General features: G+C 36.1%; 1 protein-coding gene and 1 pseudogene across 3 annotated transcripts in view; both read left to right on the forward strand.

Annotated features, from left to right (window-relative positions):
• Positions 1-13,823, forward strand: part of KLHL28 (kelch like family member 28) — a 41,442-nt gene extending 27,619 nt beyond the window's left edge. For all 3 annotated transcript variants that reach the window (XM_044229674.1, XM_044229673.1, XM_044229675.1), the window contains exons 3-5: positions 5,587-6,030; positions 8,005-8,213; positions 9,258-13,823. In XM_044229674.1, the coding sequence (XP_044085609.1) occupies positions 5,587-6,030; positions 8,005-8,213; positions 9,258-9,421 (817 nt within the window). In that variant the 3' untranslated portion in view covers positions 9,422-13,823. The remainder of the gene's footprint in view (positions 1-5,586; positions 6,031-8,004; positions 8,214-9,257) is intronic.
• On the forward strand, positions 11,450-11,564 carry LOC122894780 (annotated as a pseudogene).
• Positions 13,824-20,865: the final 7,042 nt, after the last annotated feature.

Raw genomic sequence — 20,865 nt, forward strand, 5'->3', positions numbered from 1 at the left:
CAGTGGGTTAAGCCGCTGCCTTCGGCTCGGGTCATGATCTCAGGGTCCTGGGATCGAGTCCCACGTCGGGCTCTCTGCTCTGCAGGGAGCCTGCTTCCTCCTCTCCCTCTCTCTGCCTGCCTGTCTGCCTGCTTGTGATCTCTGTCTGTCAAATAAATAAATAAAATTAAAAAAAAAAAAAAAAGAAGGAAGAAGTGTGATTAACAATGTAAAATGCTAAGGAATGTTCCAGAAAGATAAAGATAGAAGAGTGGCTCTTGAACTTGGCTATATGGAGATCATTAATGACTTTTGGTGAAGTAATTTCAGCAGAATTTTAGGAATGCTGTGGATATATTATAGCAGATTGAGATGGGTATAAAAAATAAGGAAATAAACTGTGAAGACTTCTAAGAATCTTGGCTGAGATGAGGAGAGAAGTAAGGCAAAATGATAGTTTTTGTTTATTTTGTTCTTGAAGAGAGAGAGACAGGAGTATATTTATTATCAGATGCTGGTAAAGAAGAATAAGTTAAAGATACAGGATAGAGGAATGGTCATTGATAAAGCAAGATTTTAGAGGAAATTGTAAGGGGTTGGTATCAAAAGTAAAGGTAGAAGCATTTTTTTGTTTGTTTTTAAAGATTTTATTTACTTATTTGTCAGAGAGAAAGAATGTACAAACAGGGAACAGCAGGTAGAGGAGAAGCAGGCTTCCTGCTGAGCAAGGAGCTAGAAGTGGGACTTGATCCCAAGACCCTGGGATCATGACCTGAACCAAAGGCAGAATGCTTAACCAATGGAGCCACCCAGGTGCCCCAAAGGTAGAAGGTTTTACATATGAGGAAGAGGGACTCTTTATGTCCCAAAACCATAATATGAGGATAGGTTTGCTGGCATGGGAAGAGGTGGGAGAAGGAGTTTAAGATAGATACTATCCAGTAGCCTCATTTTTCCCTTTAGAAAAGGAAGGAGGTATGCAAAAGAGGGAAGTGGGGATTGGGTAGGTGGCTTAAGGAATCTCAGGAAGCTCTGAGTATTGTTTCTGTTTACACATAGGGAGTCATAAGATGGCAGTACATTTGAAGTGATTTTGAATAATTGTGCACATACATTTAATGTTAAATGGACATCAAGCCACACCACACATGACACCACTCACCTCAGTGCTCTGAGTCACAGGTCAGATTCCAAGAAAAATAATTATCCATTTGCCTTAAAAAACCATAAGGACTAGAACCTTTATATCTTGTATCATGGTTTACCTAAGTCACTTCTGAAAATCCATTACCATAGCTGAACTCTTATCATTGAGAGGTTTTTTTCTCATACCAATCAGTTCTCCATTTCTCCAACACTAAATGCATGTCCAGTAATCTGACAGTATCCAGAGTTAGCTCAGACCCCACTGATTAAGGGCTTAGTCCCAGAAGACTATCCCCACTTAAGATACTGTCCACAAATGGGGTGCTCACGTTACCTGCATTTCTGTCTAGAAGAGTGAAAGTTCAGGGGTTCCCACAATAGCCCCTGCTCAGGTTTTCTAGAATGACTCATAGGACTCAGGAAAGTGCTTTACCTACCAGTCTGTTACAAAGGGTACAGCTGAGGAACAACCAAATGGAAGAGATACATTGAGCAGGGTGTGGGGAGGAAAGGGACAGAGCTTCCATGCCCTCTCTGGTATGCCACCCATTCCTAGCATCTCAGTGTGTTACCAGCCTAGAAGCTCTCTAAACCCCATTGTTTAGGGAGGGAGTTTTACGGCGATTTCATTGTGAGGGTATGGTTGATTAAATCATTGGCCCTTGGTGATTGAGCTCAACCTCAGACTGTTTATCACATTATTGCCACCTCTGGTTTCTGGCCCCCATGCTGAAGCTATCTAGGTGGCCACTTGTAATCACTTCAGTAGCATAAACTGAGGTGTAATTGAAAAGAGATCATTGTAAATAACAAAAGATATTCCTGTCACTCAGGAAATTTCCAAGAAGTTTAGGAGCTCTGTGCTAGGAACCTGGGACATAACCCAAATGTACTGTTTTTTTATTACACTGTTATTGTATGGTCCTATATATCATCTAATTTAACTTAATAGCCCAGTCCTTTTCTTTCTTTTTTTTTTTTTTTAAGATTTTATTTATTTATTTGACAGACAGAGATCACAGGTAGGCAGAGAGGCAGGCAGAGAGAGGAGGAAGCAGGCTTCCCGCGGAGCAGAGAGCCCGATGCAGGGCTCGATCCCAGGACCCTGGGATCATGACCTGAGCCGAAGGCAGAAGCTTTAGCCCACTGAGCTACCCAGGCGCCCTGCCCAGTCCTTTTCTTTTTGACTCCTCAAATCTGTCTGCCATATCTTTTTGAATTTATATTTAATCATTTAAAAAAATCCCCTTTATTTTTAATTTGTTGGTCTAATGAAATATGACTGATGTTTAAAGATACTGTTTTTTGCCAAAGCCCTCTCAAACCTGTTTTGTTTTGTTTTGTTTCCCCATACCTCATGTATCACAGGTCCTAAAGGTTGGTAAGTGTTTTCTTTGTTCCTCATATCTACTTCCTAGATTTTTTTTATCTCCCCTTTCTACAAAATCTCAATTCATTCCAAGCATTTGCCATCAGGCTGTATCATTTGATACACCTTCATGTTGCCAGCTTTTGCAACCCCTTTAGTAACTTTATTCACTGAAGATTTTTATAACTGGCTTACTGTCTTTCTCATCATTCTGTATAAAGAGTCATTCTTACTGATTTCAACATCCCCATCCACAGTTATACAACAACTTTGCCTCTCTTCTTGATCTCACTTCTAACAGTCTTTTTTGCCTTACCTCAGGCACTATTCTCATGATTATACTTCAATTTTGCCATTACCAGTGACTTCAAACTTCAGAAATCTTGGTTACATACATTCCGTTCTCTGACTACCATGTCCTTTCTTATGAGCTTATTTATTTCAGTACATCTGCAGTCATTCTTTGTTCCCTTCAAGACTTTTAATTCTTTGGCCCTATATTCAGAAAACTTAACTGCTCACTGATCACTACATGTCCTCACTTTCACTCCTTACTCAACTTAGATTCCAGGAACATCATTGTTGTCATTCCATTGAATATACTCATGGCTCCCTTGCCCTTCTTCAGTCCTACTCTTCTAGTTAGAATCAGTTCTCCACTTACGCCATAGCTGCACCCGAGCAGCAATATGTGGCTAGAGAAACGCACATACCCATCTTAAGTGATCTCATTTAAGACACCTAGCACTGTCGGCAACCCCTTTCATTTCCCTAAGTAATTTACTCTCCACTTCCTTGGAAGACTGTTTTATACCTTTTCTCTCCATAAGGATATCCAACCCCGTCCAACCCTCACCTTTCAGCTCTCAGCTGATGACTATCTCTTACTCTCTCAAAAGATAGAAGCAATCGGAAGAGTACTGTCTTGTCTTCTTTTTTTTTTTTTTTTTAAAGATTTTATTTATTTGACACAGAGAGATCACAAGTAGGCAGAGAGGCAGGCAGAGAGAGAGGAAGGGAAACAGGCTCCCTGCTGAGCAGAGAGCCTGATGCGGGGCTCGATCCCAGGACCCTGAGACCATGACCCAAGCCGAAGGCAGCGGCTTAACCCACTGAGCCACCCAGGTGCCCCTGTCTTGTCTTCTGATCTCCAAATCCACCAGGTTATTTGTTTCTGAGACCAGTTCCTCCATTTCTCTACTTACTAGCTTCCATTTCCTCTCCTCTGCACAAGGGCTCTGCTCTTGAATTTATCACATATCTCTTCTTACATCACCTTCCCCCACTGTACTACATCATTGCCATTAGCATGCAAACATGTCTGGTTTAGGCTCCCATATTAAATCAATCTTCCCTGGAGGCCGTGGTCTTTCTCTGCTTATCCTTATATCTGTCTCATATCTGTTTTAATCCTTATAGTAAAGTCCTTGGAACAGTCGATATCTACTGTTTTCCCTCATCTCCTATTCTTTCTTACCACTCTAGTCAAGATTTGTCCCCACCACCTCACTCAAACTACTTTCATGAATGTCAAATAATTCCCTGATGTATCATTTTCATCAGAACAAATTCACATTTTAAAACAAGCAGTATAACAAAACTGTATATAGGCACTCAGTAACTACTGAATGAATGAATGTTCTTTAATCATACTGGATAGAAATATATATTTTATATTATCACACAACTGAGTTTGGAGACATTGAAATGAAGTATGAATTCTTTCAAGAGACCAAATATAGTTTGCATGCAAGGTATAAAGAAAAAAATCCAAGTACTTATCAACTAGTGTAAAAAATAAATAATACCTTTAAATTCCCTTGTGTCCCTCCTTGATGCATCTCCTTTCCTCCCCTAGAAGTGACCACTATTCTGAATTTTCTGCATATTATTTCTTTGCTTTTCATTGTAATTTTGCCACATATTTATGTGCTCCAATATAGCATTAGGTTTTACATATTTTTATACAAATACAGTAATGCTACATATATTCTTCAGGGATGTGTTTTCTTACTGAACAATAAATATGTTTGTGAATTTCATCTGTGAGATTACATGAAGCAATAGTTCATTTAGTTTCATTGGTATATGGTATTATCGTACATGGGTATAATATAATTCTTTCTTTTTACAATGAATATGTTAATTATAAGAATTAATTAAAGTGTTACACACATACAGAGGAATGCACAAATCCCAAGTGTACAGGTCAGTGAATTATCACAAAGTGAATATTAACAAACCAGTTCAAGAAATAGTACATGACCAACACCCAGAAACCACTCTGGAGTTACCTCTCTGTCCTCCCCAAAGGTAACCAATATCCTCATTTCTAATCCAGAGATTAGAAATGTCTTTGGACTTGGTATAAATAAACTATACAGAATGTATTCTTTTGATTTGGGCTTCTTTCCCTTGGCATTATAGGTGTAAGATTTCATTTCTGTTAAAGGAAAAAGATTCATTCCTATTACATGTAGCTGTAATTTATTTTCATTGCTGAATTCTCTGATATGCCACATTTTATTTATTTATTTTATAGTTGATGAACCTTTGAACTCTTTCCAGTTTTCGACTGTTACAAATAACGCTGCTGTGACCGTCATGCATAAACGTGTGCATTTCTTTTGGATTCATATCTAGGAATGGAATTGCTCAGTTTAGGGTGATATACCACATCTTATTTATCCATTCTCCTTTTGAGGGGTGATTGTGCTGTGCTGCTATAAACATTTCTGTATGTATGTCCTGGTGCAAAACTGACTATAACAGGCATTCAGTAGTGTAGATACACATGAACGAAATTGCCAAATCAGAACATTTGTGTACCTTCAGTTTTAACAGATAATGTAAAATTGTTTTCCAGTGTAGTTTGTACCAGTTCATGCTCCCACCAGCAGAGTATGCGTTTCTTGCTCACATTCTTGCCAACAGCTGTTACCATCTGACTTTAAATTTTTGCCGGTCTAGAAAGTATGTTATGGCTTGTTGTGGTTTTAATTGGCATGTCGCTGATTACTAAGGAGATTAAACATTTTTGTTTGGGGCCATTTTGATTTTTAAAATTTTAATTTTTTCTGCTTATTCTTCAGTGTGGAGATGTACTTTCCTCAGAATGACTCTTGGATTGGTTTGGCACCCCTAAACATTCCTCGCTATGAATTTGGAATATGTGTTTTAGACCAAAAAGTGTATGTTATAGGTGGTATTGAAACTAACGTGCGTCCTGGCATCACTATCAGAAAACATGAAAATTCAGTAGAATGCTGGAACCCTGATACAAATACCTGGACTTCTCTTGAGAGAATGAATGAAAGCCGAAGTACCCTTGGAGTAGTAGTACTTGCAGGAGAACTTTATGCTTTAGGTGGTTATGATGGACAATCTTATTTACAATCTGTAGAGAAATATATTCCTAAAATAAGAAAATGGCAACCTGTGGCACCAATGACTACAACAAGAAGCTGTTTTGCTGCAGCCGTGTTGGATGGAATGATATATGCCATTGGTGGGTATGGTCCTGCCCACATGAACAGGTATTTAACTTAATGAAGTTGTATATGCTTGCAGATTTTTAAAGTCTCATTAACAATAATTCTTACACAACTGGTATGTGTGAATGAACTTCCCTTCTTAGTTTTTAAAGTAATATTGTTAAGCATTTGAAATTTAATCTGCTCTATGAGTGTAGTTATAATTGTTTCATATGAGGATTTAATACAAAGCTAAAAATAAGATTCCTCTTAACAAAATTTTAAATTCATTCATTTAATATAATTGGATTAGATTTTAAAATTCGGAGATCTGATTATAAAATGAAGTTAGACAACTTTAGATTTTGGGTGACGAATTTATATAAATACGGGTGTATGTGTGTTTATAAATGATCTGTTACTGCATTGCTTAGCAGAATAAAAAGTGAAAAATGTAATTCCTATGTGCTTATATATTATGCATCATAAACATAAAGCCTTATTTAAATATTCCTTTTTGGATTCTTATTCTATAATCATGCGTGTATCATTGTGTACCTGAGTTCTGCTGGAGTCTGAATTTGAGGTTTCTGCATTTTGTAGCATTTCTGAATAAAGGAGAAAAATATATGAGAAAAATAAAAGCATAAAGTGACTTGCTTATATGGAAAATTAATAATTCTGAGCCTTTGTTGAAAATTGCTGTTCCAAAGATTTTCTCTAATAGTGACTAAAGTGATGTGTCTTTTATTGATTGTGAACATTTAATGGAAGAGTATATTGTGATTTGTTAAGTGAGAAGGCAAGAGCAAAACAGCATTTCATCTATAAATTTTTATTTCTCTATAAGCTAAAGTATTCCTCCTTTTTATTGCTCCCTTAGTTGAAGGAAAAGTATTTGGGGCAGAGCCATGCATTTTTATTCTTTGAAAATGTGCTGGCAGAAATTTTTAAGATAAAAATTGAGTATTTCTTTTGGGAGATAATGCTCTTGAAGTTTAAGTTCTTACTAAAGTTTATCAACTCTTCTGGTCCAGTAATTTGGCTCTAATGGCTTTTATCCCAGTGTTCTTTCAGAAATATTTATAGTTTTGTCTATATTCTAGTCTAGTTTACAGTCTTGTCTCTGCTCTGAACTCCAGAATTATGCTACTGACTCTCAACTGCTTCAGGCTTTTTTGAGAAGTTAGGTTAGGACTAGAACAAGCTCAGCAAGCCTGCCTTTGTGCCCACTCCTGTCAAAATAGAGCTATAAAGGCCCTCTGGGATTTTCTATAGAAGCTCTTTTGGAAATTCTCATCTGCTTTGGATATCCATAATGCAGCTTGGAAATGCCAGGTGTTCTCTGGAATGCAGACTTGACTTAAACCCCTGAATTCTCCTAAATCACTCTGAGATTATTATGATTGGCCAGTTTGTGTTATGTAATCTGCAGTGTTTGCTTTACAGTAAACCACCACAACTTCTGTAAGATAAAAAATTTCCTTTCCTTTACTTTTTTTCATCTTCCCTTTTCCTTAGCTATGTAGAAGATCCTTACTGTCTTTGGAAAACATTTATATTTAATTTGTGATTTTCAGAGTTCTTTCAGAACATGCATACTCATTTGACTTCATTCTTATATGAATCCTTTGAGGTTAAGTTATCCCCATTTTTTCAGGGGAACAGAAGGGGCTTATCTAGGATTACACATACCCATAGTGTTTGGGCTAGGGTTCATTCAACTCTAAGTATACAGCATTAGTACTTGAACCCAGGTTTCCTGATTTCAGAAGTTTTATGCCCTTAATATACCCTGCTGCTTGTATGATATAATAGAATAGCATATGGGTATTATTGCTCGCAGTTTATAAGGTAAGGTAAGCTTTTATCATTGCAGTTTTATCAGCAAAATGTAAACATCTGGAACAAACTACTCTTGTTTTATATCTGTCTGTTGGAACTTCTAAAACTATGGTAGGTTTTAGTTTTGCTTTGGTAGGAAGAAATGGCACAAGGAATATGCAAATTAATTCTTTCTTTTGTGAATATTTGCAGTGTGGAGCGTTATGACCCAAGTAAGGACTCCTGGGAGATGGTTGCATCTATGGCAGATAAAAGGATTCACTTTGGTGTGGGTGTCATGCTAGGCTTTATTTTTGTGGTGGGTGGACATAATGGTGTCTCACATTTGTCAAGCATTGAAAGATATGACCCTCATCAGAATCAGTGGACTGTATGTAGACCAATGAAAGAACCCAGAACAGGTAATAATAACTAAATAATATCTAAACATAGAGGATGATATTTCTTATAGTGATATTCTTGGAATAGTAGTACCTTGGAATATAATAGTAAGAGTATTACTTGTCCAGCAAAACAAAACAAAAAACTTTATTGTGCTACACTTGAGAGACAGCTAATTTGACAAAACTACACAGATTTCTATACTGTGATTTTAATATGCCAATGTGCATATTATCATCTTCTTAAAATTGGGAGAACACATTTCTAGAAATGGTGGGAATAGAATGTATCTTACAGAAGCTCTTCTGTCCATATAGCAAATGTCATCTTTTTATATGTTAAACACTCACACAGAATTTGGATTTTTTTTTTTTCTGTACATTAGTCTGTAGTTTACCTTTCAAATACTCTCACATTTGGAGGGTGTTTGGAGATATAGGAAAGGTTGGATTTCAGGGTTCCCAGAGAAAAACAAAAACATCTTTGAAGAATAGAAATTACCTTTGAACCCAAACTTATAGCACATTATTTTAAGGGGAATGTTTTAAGTTGATGGAAATGCTTTAAGGATATTTCTTGCATAAGAGGGAAAGTCATAAAATAACAAGAATGTGAAAAAAACATTGGGTAGTCTTGTTCTCTTTAGTAGTGTGTATAACAGTATTTACAGTATAATTTTTAAAAGCATAAGTTGTATGGTTCAAGATATGTTTCACATATTTTCAACATACTTAAAAGCCTGATAAAGATGAATGATTTGTTGAAAATATGTAAGTATAAACAAAAGTAAGCATATGGAAAGACATATACTACATTCTTTGTATTTTTCCGTGGTAGAGGAGAGAGTAGGATTGGGAAGGAGAGATAAAGGAAGACTTCAACTCTTGCTTTCATGTTAGGGCATTTTTAACCCCCAGTAAGTATGTATGGCGATGTTGCTTGTATAATTAACAGTAGATTATTGAAATGTATTTTGAGAAAACATTAAAATACAAATTTATTTTTAGGGAGAAGTCAACTTCATGGTTAACGTGTTTTTTCCTATTTTTACCCACTTTTCCTAGGGGTTGGTGCTGCAGTAGTTGATAACTACCTTTATGTAGTTGGTGGTCACTCAGGGTCTTCCTATCTGAATACCGTGCAGAAATATGACCCTATCTCAGATACGTGGCTGGATTCAGCTGGCATGATATACTGTCGCTGCAACTTCGGATTAACAGCACTTTGACAAGTGTGCCCTGGTGGGAATCGTGTGGTCATGAACCTTGTGCCGCATGAAAGGATGCCGCATTTTCTGAAACCCGAAAGCTACATTTCTTTCTTTTTAACTTGAAATGGCATGAAGACTCAAAGTTCTGTTGGGTACTTTGAATTGACAAGTAGCTTTGGTTGCTCTTGATTATACAGTGAATCAATAATCAAAAAAAAAAAAAAAAAAGGAAAGATCTTGCCAATTTAATTGTGCACTTTTTCCCCTAATACTGGCATAGAGTAGTTTTATGTTCATTAGTGTACAGGTGGAGAAAATCTTGCTGCTTTAAAAAAAATTAGCTCTCCTTCTTTCTTAATATATGCACCATGATTTACTAGGATGAGAGATGCTTAGATGTGGGAGTGTATTGAAAGACTAGACAGAATGCTGATACTGTCTGTTGGATATACATTCATATGCTTCACATTTTAAACAAATAAAGGGCTGCTTTTTTGAGGGGGCTACTTTTAAGGATTGTAAATTATATACCATAGTGAGTCACCTGGATATTCTTCCTATGAAATGGCTTTAGGACTGGAGATGTAATAAGTTTGCAAAACAAATGCTTTTACTATAATCATTTTTTGGAGGCTTATATTAAGAAGCCAGATTTTTCCTGTTTATGCCTTTTTTATAGGGCAGATTAATGCTGGATGAATTTAGTTACTTACCTGTGCTATGCTAAGCATGGATAGAAAGTTAGGCATATGAGTTTCAGTTTTATTTTATTCATAGTACAGTGGCTTCCCAGTGTTGATGTAAATATTTGACAAATGTTTAGTACCACCCTTAGTAGTACTGATTTTTTCTACATATCCTTATAATAATTTTAGTTTTTTAAGACCCTTAGTTGCTTTTTCACAGTGTTCAGATATAAAAATGGTGCTAATTGTAGGATCTGTAAAAGGCTATAATAATGTTCTTTTGGATGTTCAGTATGAGATATGCATGACATGTTTTAATAGTATTGTTTTCATTTTTACTGGCATGGTTTGTGCTTATTAAAAATGTTAGTGATTATGCTAATGTTAACATCCAAAAATCATCTAAATGGCCCATGTTATACTTTTCATGGTTCCTGAGTAGTGATTTAAAAAAAGATGCATTTTCTATCTTCTTCTAGTGCTAGATATATGTCCTTTTTAAAGACAAATATATGCATTAAATATAAAGCACTAGGCAGTTATGCATTACTTTGTACACTTCTTAGGTAATTGGATATTTTAAAGTTACTGAGGAAAACTGGAACTCAATGTTTACTTGAGTAATCATTCTAAATTTGGTTCTATTTTGACTAAAGAAATAAGCAAGACTGTTTGCTATAGCCAGTGACAGCTTATTTAAAATAAGTGGTCAGCTCATTTTGTTTTAGCATGTTTTAGAAAATATCTGTTAGTCTTGAATATATTACTTTGCATTTTATTAGGATATCGGTACTTATAATTTTTGGTACTGTAGTTGTTTAATTTTCTTTTCTTTGTTTTTTTTTTTAAACCTGCTTATTATCTCTATAGACTCCGCAAAACCAGTGTATATTTGTTTCCTAAGAAAAAATGTATACTGCATTCTTAAGTGCCATAATATTCCAAGCTGTTGTTAAGAAGCCATTTGTAATTATAAAACATAGGTTTGTTCATTTAGCATCTATGTTACTATGTATAGCCTGGCAATTTGCAGTTTTTCTTGTTCTTCCATTAACTGCCAGTGTAGATTTAAAATATAGTACAAAACTATGTAAAGTCATCTTTAATCATGTAAGTAGTATGCTTTATGAATATTTGCACAGATTATAAAACCTTGCAAGTGATTTTTAGTCTCTTCCTAATAAGAACTCAACAGGAGCTACTAATAACATTGACAGGCTGAGTATTTTCTATGTTGCTTGTTTGAATGACATAATGATATATAGCAATAACTTTTTAATTGATTTGAATAAACCTATTGAATAGAAACAAGGTGCACTATTGTGATTGGCCTAGACTTTATTTAAAGAAAAGCAATTTAATCACTTCTCGGCCTTTTGGCTAAGATCAAGTGTAGTATCTGTTCTTATTAGTTTAAAGGAAAGCAATTTAAAAGAGATTTCATTACATACTTAATTTTAAGTCTTCAACTCAGTTTTTTTTCGTTTATGTCAAATTGTTAAATGCATTAATACTATTTTTAATCTTCTCTCCCCCAAACATAAAGGAATTGGAAAGACTGTAAAAATCTATTTTAATTTTAACAATGTTTTACTCATTTATCAAATTGTTATAAAACATATAATCACTTGGTAAATTAGACCAAAGGCCTATATTGATCATTGTTTTGGAAAAATCTAAACTTTATCCTGCTAAAGACTAAATGTGAAACATCTTGGGCAATAGTAGGAACCATATACCAGCGAATAAATTACAAAAACCTATAAAAAGAAATGAAATCCCAAACTTTAGAAATACTAACTTTGGGTTTACTAAACCTACGGTACTATTCATAATAGCCAGAGGTATTGTAACCTGACAACTGATAACTTTACAATAGACCTTCTCATACAGATTTGTGAGAAGTTTCATCATTAATATTTTCTGACAAATTATGTATTTAAAGTCACATGTTTCTTACGTTAAAAAAAATCAAAATATTTGATTATAAATTCCCACCATTAAAGATACTAGAAATAATTTATATACTCAGGCAAAGGGGAGAAACCTATTTAAGATGTCCAGAAATATTTTGGAAAAAAGGTGACAGTGGAAATAGAAATTAATCTCATCACTTGGAAGATACTTGCCTTCCATAATTATGAAGACTTAATCTGGTAGGAATGTTTGGCTATTTAATGTTTGTTAAATATAGTAATAGAAGTTAGGTGATTTTTAATGTAGCCCAAAGGATATTTATGTAAGTTCCATAGGTTATTGCTAACATTGTTTCAAATATGAATGAATATTAAACTATATGAAGTGGTATTTAATGACAGGAAAATGGCATTAGGTTTTCAAAAATTATTTTGAGAGCTTGACAAATTTTGGAGGGTCTACTTTGTATACATGATATTGTGCCAGATCCTGTCAGGGCTAGAAATACAAATAAGATGCAAATCTTTTCATTCAAAGAGTAAAGTATGGTGAGGGAGCTCTGTACCCAAATAACTATTATGGTAAAGTTTTAATTTAATTCCTTGTAGCCAAAATCATCAAAAGTGATTAGAGACCTAATTTATGTGTAGACATTTGTGTCCTTTAGTGTCCAATTAGGTTTTACTGACATGAAAAAGAATCATGGTAAAAATATTTATAGAACTCCAAACTTCCTGGAATTGATTAATATATTTTCTATTAGAAAAATAAAATTATAGATACTTTAAAAAATTACATATTATGTTATCAAGGCTCTGGCTAACATTGAAGGAAATAAATGTACATATAATGCTTTGTTTGTTTTCAGTTTGGATGTTGGATTTCTGGTATTGTCACCTAAGTGCTCATTTTCAGGAAAATCAGATTCTACAATAAATATACTGCTTAAAAGTTCAATAAACTTGTGATAACCTTTATAACCTCTGTAGTCTGAAAGCTAAGAAATTATAAGATGTCACATGTCAAGTTAACATCCAGTTCTACTTCTTAACCTTTTTTTTTCTTTGTAAAACAGCACTTTAATTAGACATGATTTAACTAAATACATTTATTCTGTGGCTGGATATATATTGGATTTTCACTTACAGTATATTGATTCAGTGTTGATACACATTGGAAAAGAGTGCAAAATATAGTAAGTTTTAAATACTACAGGTTTACAAGTTTTCTTATTGGTGTGAATATAGAGTCAATAAAAATCCAGTTTACATCTCTGTAGAGAGAAAAATTGTTTTCCATATGTCTTTTATATTATGCATATTTAACTAGAGATAATTTATTGTTAATTTTGTCAAGTTATCCTGTGTAGGTCCCGTTTATTTTAAAATACTAAGCAAAAAGTTCCAAGTTTGCCTTAAAATACAAGTGAAATTAAAGAACTGGATGATAATGCCTCTATTTTTGCCTTATGAATTGTGCTGTATCATAAACCAGAGATGGTTTTGATTTTAACAGGATTCTGAAATTTTGTAGATGTAGAGTACTAATATTTGTACTCTCTTGCAAAGAATGTGATCTAGTGGATTATGTTAATGTTTAAGTGTTTTGTAAATGTATTTTACCTCTGAATATGTATCTTTTTAGCATCAGGGTTTTATTTTTGTTTACATGGTAAAGTGGCATTTAACTTGTTGAAGGTTGTATTCTTTTGTCTTTTATTTTAAAAGTTCTTTGTGTGTACTATTGTGGTGATGCTCTGTAATGACTATGGTTAAATTTCATTTAATGTGAAATGTTTAAAATAAATTTGAGAAATATGCCTTTGTATGTTTCAAATGTTATGAACTGACCCAAGCTAGTTTTGTCATTTTCAACTCTTAGATCTTTTTTGGTAGATAGGTAGTGGTCACAAATACTGAAGTAGGTATGGGAAAGCCAGTCTTTTACATCCTTATTACCAGGTTATAATGAAACGTGTTAGGCTGAACCCTGACACGTGTTCAGACACTCATTAAAGAAACATTCTTCAGCAAAGCCAGCGCAGAGGACTTCAGTTGCTAAGTTCAGTGCAGTCCTAGCTTTCTGTCCTTTTAGATTCTTTAACTTGCCTTGTAAGAGGGGTTTTCTTGGGGCAGACAAGGCAGCATTCCAGAGGATTCGCTTATGTTTCTGCCTGGTATCAGACAACCAGTAGTCCTAAAAGAAAGGGTGATTAATTCCCAGGTGCCATCTTTGTGGAAGTTGTGAACTATAGGCCAGCATGGATTCAGATAATCTGCCCATGCAAGGATTGGAAATAAATTTAGACAATCCGTATATCTTGAAACTCTAATTTCACCAATAAGAGCAACTTTTTGATTTTATGTTAGTCTGTCTTCCCCAATAATGTCCCTGATATTTAATATACTGAGCAGAACATTGGATGCTGATCTAATTATGGATAACAGAATCTGCCTATGGATAACATAAATCTGCCTTGAGTATGGGTTTCCTGATTATAATACCAGTTAACCATCCCTCAACTGCATTTTTAACAGGGCAACTCCTAGAGTTTAAGTAGAAATTTAATAGATACATGCTGAAGTATATTATAGATGGCAAAGTATGCAAATATCCATTTTAAGAGTTCTGGTTAAAATACTGAAGTTAAGATTTCTTGCCTGAGTGGATGCGTTTGAAGTTCTGCTTGTGATTTCTAAGACATGGATGGATGGCTCTCATGTTACCCAGAAATTGTAAAATCTCAGCAGACAGTCGTTAAGATCTTAGCATGTGTAAGATGTGGTGCAAGGTGCAAAAGAGTAGCAAGCCATATTCTGCAATTTGCTTGAGGAAAAAAAAAATACACCTAATTTTTCCCCCCACCAGGAGAGAGAATAAGAGGAGTGCTGTCCTGGCAGAGCTGTAACTGGGCCTCTTGGGTTCTTTCATAAAATTAGTTGATAGTTCTCTTGTCTGGGGCCAGTGCAGTAATGAGGGTGAAAATTTGTTTGTTTGTTTTTAAGAGTTTATTTATTTGACAGAGATCACAGGTAGGCAGAGAGACAGGTAGAGAGGAGGAGGAAGGCTCCCTGCTGAGCAGAGAGCACAATGCCGATGCCTGGCTCAATCCCAAAACCCCGGGATCATGACCTGAGCCGAAGGCAGAGGCTTTAACCCACTGAGCCACCCAGGTGCCCCAAGGGTGAAAGTTTTAACTTTAATTTGGAAAATATTGTGATTACTGGATTGTACAATAGACTCATAGTGGAAAGCAAAAAGCTATTCCAATGAGTCTAAAGGCTAGGCATAAAATTCAGTTCTGTGATAAGATAGTATCAGAATAATTCAAGTGGGTTTTGATATGTTTTCCAGGCTTATTTCCCCTTCATGTTTAATAGTAATGTACCCGTGTACCCATCACCCAACTTCAAAAATTAACCTTTTAGCAATTAGTTTTGCTAATCCTTCATCTATTCATCCTACTTTTTTTTTCTGGAATATTTTTAGAGAGAGCTCCAGACATGCAAAATAATATGACTGGTAAATAATTGAAACTATATCTCTAAATAATAATGACACTTAAAACTTTCATTCTGTAAGCCACATTGATAATAATCTCACTTAAAAATTCTAATACTTCTATATTACTTAGTACACAATCTATATTCAAATATCCCTGACTGTCCTAATTTGACATTATTTTGAATCATGTCAAAATTTAATTTTTTCGAAGATTTTCTTAAGAGTATTAAAGCACAAGCAGGGGAGTGGCAGAGGGAGAGGGAGCAGCAGACTCCCCACTGCAGGTAGCCCAATGTGGGACTCGATCCCAGGACCTTAGGATCATGTCCTAATTTTTTGTCATTATTGTTGGTTGAGGCAGGATCTGCATGAAGTTTTACCTTGCATTTGACTGTTAGGTTTCTGAGTCCATTTCAGTCTCCACCAATCACTGCATTCCTCTCCTTTTTCATGTCCACTTACTTATGAACAAATGAGAATATTTGTCTGGTAGATTGTCCCGTGTTCTAGGTTTGGCTACTTGGTTTTTGTGGTATTGTATAGCTTATTGTCCTATTCTTCACATTTTCTGATAGTTGGCTGTAGAGTCTTGATTAAACTCCGGTTTTTTTTTTTTCTTTTTCTTTCCTTTTTTTTTTCTTCTTTTCCAAGTGTATTGGATGCTCTATATTCTTTCTGTTGCATTGAATCTGGGGTACATTGTGTCCAGTTGCCCACTTTTAATGATGCTAGCATTAATCATGGTTTGCATTTAGATCTTGTCAACCTGATCGCTGCATTATTTCTATTAAACTCTCATTTGGGGGCGCCTGGGTGGCTCAGTGGGTTAAGCCGCTGCCTTCGGCTCAGGTCATGATCTCAGGGTACTGGGATCAAGTCCCACATGGGGCTCTCTGCTCAGCAGGGAGCCTGCTTCCCTTCCTCTCTCTCTGCCTGCCTCTCTGCTTACTTGTGATCTCTGTCTGTCAAATGAATAAATAAAATCTTAAAAAAAAAATAAACTCTCATTTGATGGTTTTAGTAGCTGTTAATGACTACTGCTGGATCCATTATTATATTGAGTTGAAAAATAGTGATTTTTTTTTAAATTTTTTATTTTTTATAAACATATATTTTTATCCCCAGGGGTACAGGTCTGTGAATCGCCAGGTTTACACACTTCACAGCACTCACCAAAGCACATACCCTCCCCAATGTCCATAACCCCACCCCCCTTCTCCCAACCTCCCTCCCCCCATGTGCACCCGAATGTTTATAGCAGCAATGTCCACAATAGCCAAACTATGGAAAGAACCTAGATGTCCATCAACAGATGAATGGATAAAGAAAAATAGTGATTTTTAAAAAGATTTATTTATTTGTTTTAGAGAGAGAGAGAAAGAATCTCAAGCCGACTCCACACTGAGTGTGGAGCTGAATGCAGGGTTTGATCCGAGGACCCTGAGATTGTGACCTGAGCCGAAACCAAGAGTCAGACACTCAACCAACTGAGCGACCCAGGTTCCCCAAAGCAGTGATTTTCTAACTGCCATTTTTTTTTTCCTGCATTAGCTGGAATTCTATAAAGAAAAACATTTCTTTATCACTTACTTGGTTACCCTGAAATAAGGTCTATACAGGAAAAGCTGGGGAAGATGTTTGGTTCTTTCTCTACATCTTTGGAGTAATGAATTGATGCCCTAGAAACTTTTAAAGGTGATCAAGTATCATGAAGTCATGATTTTTTATGTATTTGTTTCAATATGTGTGTTTCAATTAATAGCCACCGTCTTAGTCTGGTGAGTACCTCCATTAAGTTCCATTGAAAATTTACTCACTTTTTAAAAATTTTACTAAAATTATTATTTTTTTAATATTTTATTTATTTATTAGAGAGAGAGAGAGAGATCACAAGCAGGCAGAGAGGCAGCGGGGAAGCAGGCTCCCTGCTGAGCAGAGATCCCGATGTGGGGCTCGATCCCAGGACCCTGAGATCATGACCTGAGCCGAAGGCAGAGGCTTTAACCCACTGAGCCACCCAGGCGCCCCTACTAAAATTATTTTGAGGGTGCACCTGGGTGACTCAGCTGGTTAAGCAGCTAACCTTCAGTTCAGGTCATGATCCTAAGGTCCTGGGATCGAGTCCCACATTGGGCTACCTGCAGTGGGGAGTCTGCTGCTCCCTCTCCCTCTGCCACTCCCCTGCTTGTGCTTTAATACTCTTAAGAAAATCTTCGAAAAAATTAAATTTTGACATGATTCAAAATAATGTCAAACTTACAGAGAAGTAAGAATGATAGAACTCTGAAATACCTTTTCCAAAGTTCACCAATTTTTTTAACATTTTGCCACCTTTGTTTCATCATTTTTTTTTAAGGGTTAACCCTTTTTAAAATTTTTATTTTTTAAAAACTATTCTGGTTCATTTTTATTTATTTGGGTTTTTCTTTTTTTTTAGATTTTACTTATTTGAGAGAGAGAGAGAGATAATGAGAGGGGAGAGATCAGAGGGAGAAGCAGACTCCCCGCTGAGCAGGGAGCCCGATGTGGGACTTGATCTCGGGAATCCAGGATGAGCCAAAGGCAATTGCTTAACCAACTGAGTCACCCAGGTGCCCCTAACCCTTTTTAAAAAATATTACTTTTTTTTTTAATCAGAGAGAGAGCGAGCACAAGCAGGAGGAGCCGTAGGCAGAGGGAGAAGCAGTCTCCCAACTCAGCAGGGAGCCTAATGCAGGACTCCAGTCCAGGACCTTAAGATCATGACCTGAACCAAAGGTCAGCCACCAAGGCATCCCTTTCTTTTATTTTTTTTTTTTAACCATTCAAAAGTAGTTTCCATACACTATGTCCTTTTATCCCTTAATACTTAAGCAAATATATCCTAAAAATATGGATATTCATTCTCTTATGTAACCACAGTTCAGATACCAAATTCAAACATTGCTGTGTTTTGGCTTTCACATTTGCTTCCTCAGATCTAGAATTACCCATTGCTGCAAGGGTCCCGGCACTTTTTTGCTGGGAAGTGGTATTGAGAGATCCCAGTGTTTTGCTAGTGGTGCTTTGTGCTACTCAGTAGTTATTGCTTATAGGCTATTCAATAGGTAGAGTCAGGAAACGCTTCCTTTTTTATTTTAAAGGAAAAGGGATTCTACTTACATTCTTGGATTTTAGTGGTTTTTTCTTAGCCTGAAAATCTTGGTTTCTATCAACATCAGCATAATTACGTGTTTGATTTATCTTAAACATACTTAATAGCTTCAAAATAACAACGAAAGTATAGATAGGACCAATGAATGTAATTAAGAGTCCTTGTGGTTCTCTTTTGTCCTTAGAATATATTTCACAAGGATAAATATTAAAAGCACCACTTTTAGGGGTGCCTGGCTGGCTCAGTTGGGCATGTGACTCTCCATCTCAGAGTCATGAGTTTAAGTCCCATGTGGGCCTGGAGTTTACTTACAAAAAGGAAAACAGTGTTTTTAGAGTCAAATGAAGTAGTATTTTTATTTGATTAAAGCATGATTGATTAATGTAAATTTAGCTTACATTAATTAATGTTTGAATAATTAGGGATATCTTTTTTTATGTAATTTTATTTTCTAATTATATAAAAATGTACTCGACCCTGAAGTTAAACTATAGGAGATGATGCATTCACAGAATTTTGTATGCATTTCCATCACTTCCACTCTGTTCATTTGTATTCCTCTATAGGTCATCATTTTTATTAGATGTTGGTTTCATTGAAAATATGCCCCCCCCACCGCTTTCTCCATTTCCTTACAAAAAGATAGCATGGGGGCCTGGATGGCTCAGTCAGTTGAGTAGCCACTCTTGGTTTTCGCTCTGGTCATACTCTCAGGGTTCTGGGATCAATCCCCCCTTCCCCCGACCCCCCCCTCCCCCGGCAAGTTCAGTAGGGAGTCTGCTTCAGGACTCATTCTCTCCTTCTGCCCCGTCTCCCACTTGCACGCACTCTCTTTCAATTAAGTATTTTTTTTTTTTAAAGATTTTATTTATTTATTTGACAGACAGAGATTACAAGTAGGCAGAGAGGCAGGCAGAGAGAGGAGGAAGCAGGCTCTCTGCTGAGCAGAGAGCCTGATGTGGGGCTCGATCCCAGGACCCTGAGATCATGACCTGAGCCGAAGGTAGAGGCTTTAACCCACTGAGCCACCCAGGCGCCCCTCGATTAAGTCTTTAAAAAACAAGAACAACCATATTTTCACACACACCCCTTTTCGCTTAATATATTCTAGAGATTATTCCATGCCAGTGTGTGGAGATAATTCCCAATTATTTTTTGTAATTGAATAGTACCTTACTGTGTGGCTATACCACAGATTTCTTAAGTAGTCTCCTGCTGATGGGCATTCGGGTTGTTTCCCTGACTTTTATAGTTAAAAGTAATGTCACAATGAAAATAGCCTTGTGCAACCTTGTGCATTTGCCATTTTGTATTTTGGAAATAGACTTTTAGAAATGAGATCACTGGGCCAAAGGACAGATGATATATATTTTTGTGGGATCTCACCTGCTTTTGTTAGTTCAGGCTGCTATAACAACAATGCTATATAGACTGTGACTTACAAGTAGCAGAACTTTATTTCTCACAGATCTGGATGTTAGAAGTCAAGACCAGGTCCAGCGTGGTTGGGTTCTGCTGAGATCCTCTTCAGGGTTATAGTCTCCCCACTTCTCATTGTATCCTCAAATGGCGGAGTAGAGAGGGAAAGCAAGCTCTCTCATGACTCTTGTTAAAGACACTAATGCCATTCATGAGGGCTCCATTTTCATGACTTCATCTAATCCTAATTACCTCCCAAAGGCCCCACCTTATAACAACATCATAAGGAGGCGGGGTAGGGTTTTAGTATATGAATGTTGGGGAGACACAAATATTGAGCCCATAACATTTTTCAGTTCTCCCAAGATTGAATTTTGTGTTACCATGAACAATAGACAAGAGTATCTCATAGGCTGTTTTTATTAATTTACCTACTCAGGGCCTTATTAGAAGGTAACACTTGACTTCAGGTTCTTTTTTGGTTCAAATTATGTATAATATTAAAATCCAATGAAAGAAAAGAAGCTTATTTTTCATGTATGTGAAAATCTTTAAATCCCTTACTGAGTAAGGTAGGGTCTAATTAAGGATCTACTGGGGCTCCTGGGTGACTCAATCGTTAAACATCTAACTTTGGCTCAGGTCATGATCTTAGGACCCTGGGATTGGACTCCCTGTTCTGTGGGAAGCCTGCTTCTCCCTCTCCACTCCCCTGCTTCTGTTCTCTCTCTCTCACTGTCTCTCTGTGTCAAATAAATAAAATCTGAAAAAATACATATTATAAATAAATAAATAAGGATGGA

Source organism: Neovison vison, chromosome 13 (genome assembly GCF_020171115.1).
Source record: "Neovison vison isolate M4711 chromosome 13, ASM_NN_V1, whole genome shotgun sequence".
Classification (NCBI taxonomy): Eukaryota; Metazoa; Chordata; class Mammalia; order Carnivora; family Mustelidae; genus Neogale; species Neogale vison.